Raw genomic sequence first — 9,339 nt, 5'->3', positions numbered from 1 at the left:
TGATTTTGGGTTGGTTCTTTAATCTTATTTGGAAAGTGGGAGCAACAGCCCGTGTGTGAACATGTCAGAGATTTGCTGTGTGCATGTTTTTGTGTTGTGTCCTAACAGAGACTTTTGCCTTCTTTTCTCTCCCTCTCTTTCAGCAATGGCCCATGTACATGTTAGACTATGGTGGTCTAAACGTCCAGATCCCAGGACCTATTAACTATTAGACCTCAAAACCGAATAAGAACCTCAAATGAAAGAATAAATAAATAAATGTAATTTATGTAAAAAGTGTATATTCCAATATGTATCAATGCCTTTTAGTTTTTCCAATGATTTTTACACTATATTCCTGCCATCAAGGCCTTTTTAAATAAAAATAAAAAGTGTTGCCTTGCTCTTAAAAGTACTTATTTTATTATGCATATTATTAAATTATGAATTGCATTTGTAGGTAAGAGTAAGTATAAGAGGGCATCTCCGGACAGACAGCTACAAAACTTCCTGTCGTACTTCGGCTGCTCAATAAAGTCTTTAGTGTCATCAGAGTTTTAAACCAAGAGGCTTCACACGCTTTAATGCTTCCTTTGCTACTGATGTCTTCAGTAAAAAATGGCTTGCAGAGGTGCAAGAGGATTGGTGCAAATTTGCACCACTGTGGAAGATGAGGGACCGAATGCTTACCAGCATCAAACACCTGGGCCCGTGAGTAGCAGAGAAGTGGTTTTAGGGGAAGGGTTTTAAGGAGAAAGCAGCTTTAARGCCAAGTTACACCCTCCAAGGAGAGAGATGCCACAGACRCCCTGTTTGGTGTCATGGCTAGCASCCACCTGACTTAGGAACTCGGAAGCAATTTCTGTTACGTGCATTTAAGCGTCCTCTGAAACAGTAAAAGACTTTCAATTCATGATGTTYTTCACCATCTGTGATTTCCCAAAAGATGTTGGTGCCTTAAGGAGTGAGGAGAACTAGTAAATACAGATAGTCCTCTCTGATGCTAGACTAGTTCGGTAATGCTGGACCAAAAGTTGCTCACGTTCCTGAAAGACGTGGGATCATCCTTTCTGCAGCCCCAGCGTCTCCTCTGCATGCCTGAGTCTGGTTCGCCCTCTAAGAACAAAATGAAGCACCAGTAAATTGAGAAAAATAAATAATTGTAAGTGATTTTAATTTGTAAATTGATTTAAAATTTCTGCAGTTAAAATTGAATTTCACTAGTGGATTTTGGCAACAGACGCTAATGCGGCCAACAGCTATTGCTTACCCCCACGCACCTATAACTTGTGTTTTGCAGCTGAGGAGATCTGCGCACAGGTCGGGCCGCGTGCTGGCTGACGCGCGGGGGCCTCCGGCGCGAGGGTGGCGCARGGAGCCAGCGTGACCAAATGGCTTGCGGAAGTAAATGCCGAACGCGGTGCTGAAAGAAGTCGCTCCCATGCTCTGAGGAAGCCCAGTAGGAGCGGCTTGGCCCTCTCCGAAACAGCACTTACGGGTTGTGTCTTAGGCTGGGAATCAGTTGAGACGAGGATGAGGAAAGGCGTCCATCCAGCAGACACGTTCCCCGCTAAATCTCATACCGCCCGCTGCAGTGAGATGCCTCTGGCTTGCTTCTGTTTTGCCCAAATGGCAAAACGCTGAGTTACTTTTGGGTAACCGTTGCTCAGCTTGGGCTCTGCTCGAAAGACRTCCTTCCAGGCGTCGGGGCAAGTTACATTTCGCTGCCCTGAAGAGCAGCCGCCTCAGTCATTAGGGCTTCTGCGTGTACGCAAGGAGGAAGGGGACAGTAGCAGATGCAGGGATCAAAGTCTCTTGTGGCAGCTCTTCCTAGTGTAATGCACTTTATTTGTTTTACGGGTTTTTGATCTGCTTGAGCCCTTATCTTTTCAGCCACCGGAGGATTTTGATCACGGGCAGAACTTTTCAAAGCAGCTGCAATTTTATTTCCATATCTTGACTTCCATTTGCYGTTGAGTTAGATGCAAATGATCACAGGAGATAATAAAAGCCCAAAGAAGTGTAAGAGAAGGCACAAAGCTGGCAGCCAAAGGAAGGGCGAAAATCTGTATCAGTGACCCCAATTAGAAACACAGTTTGACATCTGAACGGATGGCATCAAAACCTGAAGCCTTCCGTGTCTCTGCCTGATGCTCAAACCCATGGCATCTCCAATTAGGAAACAAAGAAACGCGATTCAGAGGTAGAAGTACAATTTTCCTTTCTGAAATACCTGAAAGGGGCTTATTCACAGATCAAGCCACACATRGGTGTCTCCTAATAGGGCACATTCATTATATTTTGACCTTTTTTCTTATTTTTTCCAGGGGAAAAATAAGAAAGGAAAGCTCTGACGCGGTAGCGCTGAAGGCAGTGGAGTGGCTTGGTAACGAGCGAAGCTCTTAGACGTTGCCCTAGGCCTGCTGCAGGTTTCCGCGCTCCCTCGAAGGCGCGGCGGCGGGAGGCTTCTCGCGCGGCAGCGATCTACCGCGCTGCCGAGTACACGGGGCCCTAACCGYTCGCGCGCGGAGGCGAGGGTGAAGTCAGGCAGTTGAGTCAAGTTAGGGCATCRGAGCTGCACGAGGGGCCAGCGATTTCGTTCAGAAAGCCGAACGCAGTCGTGAAGGCCGCGACRGGCGGCAGAACGCAAAAAAGGGCCGGCGCGAAAGGCCGGCGCGCGGGGCCCTGTGCCCGCTCGGCCTCCGCCCCGGCCCGCTGCCGAGCCCCCGCTGCCTTCGCCTCGCGGCACTTACGGCTCCATCGCTGTTTGCGCTCCGCTGTGATCCCCGCGCTTTTCTTGAGCCCTCGGGTGCGGGGTGTTTTTATAGGCAGGTTTCGTGCGTGACGTGAATACGCGCTGGCTGGCGCCTGCTCCGGTGCAACGAGGAGCYTGAAGAAGCAGATCTTGAGCCACGTTCCTCACTTACTGCTTCTCAAAGAGTTTGGTGTGGTGGTGGTGGGGGGGAGTTTGTTTATGTGTTTACAAAGCCAATAACAATCCTCATTAAGAGTTGCAAAACATGAAGCCATCTTGATCCCAGGCAGATGGCATCTAAATGAAGTTTAATTAAAGAATGAGAGCTTTGATTCAAACCATTTTTTTAAAAAAAAATGCAGTGCACCGAGATGCTAGAGAACGGCATAAACAGCATCTGGGCTTTTTATTCAGCACTCCCCCCCCCCCCCCCCGAATGCGTTTGCGAGGCGACACGTTGCAAACCATCCCTGTTGCTCTGCTCGCTGGGCTGTCGGCTGCAAGCCGGCGGGCGCAGCCTGCTCCCCGGGACGACCTGGTGTCTCTAGGAAGCTCATAGCCCAACCGGGGGATGCACCGAGCGCAGCGGCTCCCTGAGGGTCTTTTGTTTATTTTTATTTTTTTAATTATTKTTTGGAAGAATTCAGCAGATGCCGAAGAGAGTGAGGGGCGATTTGAGACACACGCGCAGGTGAGTCTCGTGTTTGCCCGGCGCTTCTCCGGCAGCGAGCGCGTCCGGAGCCTTTGCAGGGGGTGGCAGCAGCTCGGCAGCGATGCRGGGCTTTTTGTTTGTTTTTGTTCTGTTTTGGTTTGGTTTTTCTATGGATTGGCTTCGCACGCTCTAAGGTTTGCGAGCGACAGTCGGACGCGGCTCGCTTCGCCCTGCGAGGCCGGGTCCCGGCGCCGCTCTTCCGCCGGCGGCGGGAGCTTCCCGTTCCCCCGCTGGATTATTTCCACCAGCTGACGGCCCGACCGCGGTYCGGCTCCCTCGAGCAGGGAACCCTACTGATCCGTGCGGCAGGAAAAAAGAGGCATCCGCTTGGGATCCAGGACGCGGCGAGGGAAAACCCGGCCCTTTGCTGCTGCTGCTCGTGGTGGTGGTTTCAGTGCCGAGCTGCAGAGGGACTGGACGAGTCTCCGTTCGGTGCCTGCACATTGCATCGGGGGAAAAAATTGCAAATTCRGCAATAAAACGGCTCCTAATGCAGATGGGGACAAACACACAGTCAGAGGGGWTTTCCAGTGTCTCGTGAGGACTCTAGCAGGGCAGTATCTAAATCTTCTGTTAAATGAATATATTAAACAGCTGTCTCAGGCTCAAATTAACAGATCCGTGGGGCATAAAGGCAGACTGATGTAGCTGAAGCGACCGGGCACAGCCGCCTGGTAAGATTAACATCCTTTCCTGAGTGGTAATTTTTTCTTTTTTTCTCTTTCGGTAGTGTTTAAGCGCGGAAGGAACGTCTCATGCGCTCGTCTCCTTAAAGGATCGCCCGACTCGAAGGCCGYCGGCCGCCCGCCACCCTGTGCCCTGCCGCCCTCCTCCCGGGGCTGCTCGCAAACGCAGAGCGYGCGAGGGCAGGAGATGGCACCCGGGGAAAAAGCAGGCTGCGGTTCATAAACCAAATGCAGGCAAATTCCCTTAACTGTTTTTTTTCGGTTTTTTGAAGGTCTTCTTTTTTTTTCTTTTCTTTTATTTTGTTTTGGCTTTCACATAAACACATTTTTACAGTTCAGCTGCCAGTGAAATAGTTCTGTAATACAAGGCAAAAAGGCTCCCAAACCCTTTTCCTCTAGCAAGGTAAGTCAAGTAGGAACATCTTTCTTCTTTTACTGCAAACAAATACCAGGATTCCTTTTCAGGCTTTGGTGTTAGGGATATGCATATCCAACATGCTCAAACTGCCGGTCTGTTTGTCAACAGCTCGACCTGGGCTTCCCAATTTTGCTGGCAAAGACTTCTTGGTCAGGAGCACGGAGAAAGGGAAATAAAATCCCTCCCTCGGATGACAAGGCTTCACTGGCAAAATCCCAATCTAATTTGCTCCTAATAGCAAAAAAATAATTCTACCTACCTAAGTTTGTCTGAGAAACTGGCTGAACACACGAGGCAGAAGCACTGCCAGCTTCTGCGTTACTCGGCGATATTTGTTCTCCAGCTGAATTAATTTGTCGTGCGCCTGTGCTCGATCCCGGGTATCGGGTTTCGTGTTTGATCGCTTTGTACTTTTTGCCGTCTCGGCGCCGGCCGCGGCGCTGGAGCAGCTCCTCGGCGCTGGGCTTGGCTGCAGGGGCACCAGGAGCGCGTGGCGGGATGCTGGCACGTCTCCCGCTCTGCCATCTTGTGCGCAACAGCCTCGGCTTTCATTTTAGAAACGCTCGCTCCCTGGCCCTTACGGCCGGGGAGAACTTGGGCAACGCGAGGTGATGCAGCAATGTCCGCGCAAGGCTGCGAGTGCTGCGGTCATCTCGAGACACGAATAATTACGCAGCAGCCACCGACACTTTTAACGCCCATATTAACTGCTGTGCTTGTCAAAGCATCTTATTGCAGATTTGCCAAGTATTTTCAAAGAGGCGACTTCTTTTATGCTATAAATAAATGCGTGGAGGAGAGTACCCATGACCTATTGCTCACGCTTATCGTTTTGGATAGTGTGAAGCTGTTTTTTTTTTTTTTTTAATCCTGGTATTTGGAACAATGCATATTCACTACCCCTGTAATCCTCCATCACAAGTGGTGTATTATTTTTAAATGCTTCCTTGTTCTCTTGAAAAAATGCAGTATGCAAGCAGGTGCAGCATTTTGGCCTGCTCTGTAGAATTTGTATAGTCGTATAAAAGTAATAATAAGAGAAGGCATCAGATTTAAGATCATTACTTTGGGAGGATGAGGAGGAAAGAGCAGGGCGAACATTTGGTGGTGGTAGTGAACCAAAAGCATTCAGATGTTTAGGGAGGGTAGAGCCATTTGTGTTAAACTTCCCAGAACATCATTAACTGAGGACAGAGGAGTAAATAATAGGAGAAAAAAGTGCCTGTGCTTTTACTGTCCAAATAGTTGTACTGGGGAGATGTTCAACAGCCTTATTTACTGTGACCATGTTCAAAGTGGAAATAAAGGACATCTTTGTTTACTTTTTAATAGAGGAAAAGCTTAGTGAAAGAAAACTGCAGAGGAATCTAGACAACTGGAGCACAGGGAAAGTTGATGGAGGAGCATGAAATAAGCTTATCTGGAGGTTTGCTCTGGAAAAATGTGGGCTGTATAGTCCGTCAGTGCACAGTCTTATTTAGTCCATCATCACTAATGTTCTCTGACACTAAGAGTACTCTGCTGTTCCTGGGGTATAGTGGAGCTATACTGTTGGCAGAGTTGAAGTGTAAGCATAATCTGGGAGAAAGGAAGTGTTTATATGTACATATAAAAGAATCAATATACATCAGGGAACTATGAACTCCATGCTCTACGGGTCTATGAGATTTGCACATGGCTTCCAGACACTGAAGTTTAATTTCTGCACAAAATGTAAAGCGCAATATAGTTGTGTACTGTTCTTTTCCGAGAGGTTGGGGCTTCCTCCTGCCTTTCCACCCCCACGTCCCCTCTATTCAAAGGTTATGCAGTGAATCCTGAATCTAAATCCCTTAGAGATGGCAAAACACMAAGTAAAGGCCTGCAAACTGAGGCAAATATCCTGTGCCGCACAAAGATAAGGCAATAGAAGGAGAAAAGAGTTAGGATCTGATCCAGCTCCCCACCCTGATGCACACACACATTTATCAGGGGAAGTTTTTCAGGGGAAGAGGTGGCTGCTTGGAAAGGCAGGTCCACGATGAGCGGGGAAAAACTGGCTGCTTTCTACTTGCTATCACTGCCGTCAGGCCTAACTCCCCTTCACAAAATTTTAAGGACTCCCATAGCTTCAGCTGGCATTTGCTAAGATTTTAGGCCTCTTAGATGTTACATGTTTAGATGTAAGCTGTCAAGAACCTTTAGATTTACCCACAGAAACTTAAATATGAGTTGATTGAAATCCCATATGCTGTGTTTAGCTTGAGGTTACATTTATAACTCATTGCATTTTTTGCAGCTAAACCTCCTGATAAAGACAGCCTAAAACTTTTTAATTCTAAAGAGAACGATACATGTTTCTAAGGATGAAACAGAATAATTCCCCAAACTAATGAGTAAGTGAAAAAAATTGTATGGGTTTCAATTTGCTTTTGGAAGGAGAGTATGAACTTGAAATGCAATTTGTCTTTTTTTAATGATGATAAAAATAACTCTGAAGTTCACTTCTCTTTTCTAATGTTTGAGGTTTTACAGTCTGGCTTCCTTAAGAGAAATGTTTTGCTTGCCTTGTAGCTGTGTGAAAATTTTGTTGAAGATGTAATTGAAGCCCAGCTGGTTAACTAGCAGAGGGAAAAGTGATATAATACAAAATACTTTAACCCAAGGAATTTAGATGAAAGTATTTTCCTCATGAAACTGCTCCGTAACTTTTAAATCTAGAAAGAACATGAGGATTAGCTAATCTGATGTTAAATGTAACAGTCTATTCAYGAATCTGCTGCTAAAAATTCACGGAGGCTCTGCAACAAGTCAACTGTCTCTTTTAGAAGGAAGCTGCTTGTATTTCCAAACTTTTAACTGATGGAGAAATTCTCCCAGTCCATGGTAATATGTTGCAGTTGTTAATTAAACATACAAGCTATTTCTAGTCTGAGCATTGATTTACAACATCCAGTGGCTGRAAGTGGATGTCTCTGATGGAGTTAGAAGCCTTAAGGAACTAATTTTTCAGTTAGTCATCTTATAACCACAATGGGTAAACATTATTCCAAATAAAGCATGACAAGTTAACTCTCATTATTTATCTTTTTTTCCTAAGCAGTAACCAGTTCCACAGCTCATGTGGCTGGGTAAGGTGGTGGAGAAGGATATGGAAGAGTGGAATCTACTCCCTCCCTTCTWTTCCCAGAAGAGAAGGAATCTTCTCCTCCCCTCAAAATACCAGATTTCTATTCTTCAGAAGAGCCACATGGGAGCAAATGTGCCAGGGCAACTATGGGCTTGCCAGCAGGAAGCAGCTGCAACATGTCATTCTCTTTATAAAACATGACATGATGCTGTGTAACAAAAACGTATCTGCCCTGCAACTAGCAGCAGCTTGTACCTGCAGGATAAGGTTCAGAGCGCAGCCCCAAACTTAATCGTGGCAGTGATGTTGGGATTTGGGGCACTGACATATTTACTTAGAAAACAGTCATGGCAGCTTAGGAAGTCATGGTCCCCACTTATGATAGTCCCTCACCAGAGGTTATGCCTTGTCCTGCAGATCTGGAAGAAGGAACCACTTGCATGCTGCAGGGCAAAAGCTTCTGGGTTAGTTTAAGGTGGTAATAAAAATGGGTTTTATCTGAGGCCACTGCTGAATACCTACGTTTTCTTTCCCACTACTTAAATCGAGCGGTTATGTCCAGCCGAAAACTGTTAAGAACCACTGAGAGTGCCACAATGTCTGAAACCACTCCAGCTTTGAGGTTTGTGGATAGGCATTTGTTTTGCACAGTCTATTGCTGTAACAGYGGTGATATGGAAATTAACATTCAAAATTACCAAAGACAGTGAAAACCTGTAACTTCTGCAGAGATACTTTCACAGCAGATAGTTTCTGAGTTTTATTCCCTGGATTGATTTATCGCTAACAAGGAGGAAGCTAAATGCTCTCAATTGAACGCTTTTCAACTCCCGTTAAAAATGAAGTTTACCTGAAATCTTAATGTATTGTGGTTACTCTTGATCAACTGTAAATGAATTGTTAACATTCCCAAAATAGTCAGTWGTTTTATATATGGTCCAAATAAAATGAATAAACACAATCAAAACTGAACTAAAACACAAATCTAAACAAAATTTTGACATTTATCAAAATGATAATATTGTGGGKTTTTTTGCTATTTTTAATAGCATTCAGCTTTTTGATTCAGAACAAACTTTGAAATGCAGCATTTCCCTTTGCATGGAAACTTCATTTTCCATCAAGTTACCACATCAAGCCTAAATTCACAGGCAAGTGATGTCAGCTAAAACATTTGCCTGGTTATGAGCTACCAATAAAAATACAGTAGCAATTCTGCTTACCATCTTCAGGAAAAGTAATAGCGTAACTAGCAGCAAAATTATTTTTGTATTATGAGTTTACACTAACCAAAGCCAGACTTTRCGCATGAAGGGAAAGTGTTGCCACCTGTGTCGATTCCTTAGTGAGCTGTGCTTGGGAACAAATTTTTATGCTAAACGCGGTGGACTTTTGCAGTAGTAAATAAAGGGAACGAACACTACGGGTCAACGGAGCTGGGGCCGCACAAGGTTCCTCCCGCCTGGTGCGGCCAGGCCCAGCAGAGCAGCGGGAAGCAGCACTTCACGCGTAACCGCGGGGACGTTTTCAGAGACGGCAGATGCTGCTCGGGAGCGAATGCAGCCGCCCCGGCGCACAGCGCCGTCGGCCTCGGGAGGCCGCGCTGCGCCCGGGGAGGCGGCTGCTGCGGGGCAGCCGCGAGCCAGCGCCGCGGTGCCGCCGGGCCGCAGCGGGCCGAGC

At 46.4% G+C, this 9,339-nt stretch overlaps 1 protein-coding gene across 5 annotated transcripts in view; it reads left to right on the top strand.

The window, feature by feature from the left end:
- Nucleotides 1-394, top strand: part of GTF2IRD1 (GTF2I repeat domain containing 1) — an 88,975-nt gene extending 88,581 nt beyond the window's left edge. For 4 of the 5 annotated variants that reach the window (XM_085314953.1, XM_085314945.1, XM_085314928.1 and 1 more), the window contains one exon: nucleotides 144-394. In XM_085314953.1, coding sequence (XP_085171079.1) covers nucleotides 144-212 — 69 coding nt within the window. In that variant the 3' untranslated portion in view covers nucleotides 213-394. The remainder of the gene's footprint in view (nucleotides 1-143) is intronic. The other variant, XM_085314963.1, reaches the window with a different exon arrangement.
- The last annotated feature ends 8,945 nt before the right edge of the window (nucleotides 395-9,339 follow it).

This window comes from Rhea americana, unplaced genomic scaffold, assembly GCF_003343005.1.
Source record: "Rhea americana isolate MKP2758 unplaced genomic scaffold, rheAme1 scaffold_111, whole genome shotgun sequence".
Classification (NCBI taxonomy): domain Eukaryota; kingdom Metazoa; phylum Chordata; class Aves; order Rheiformes; family Rheidae; genus Rhea; species Rhea americana.
This window is presented reverse-complemented; position numbering and strand designations above follow the sequence as displayed.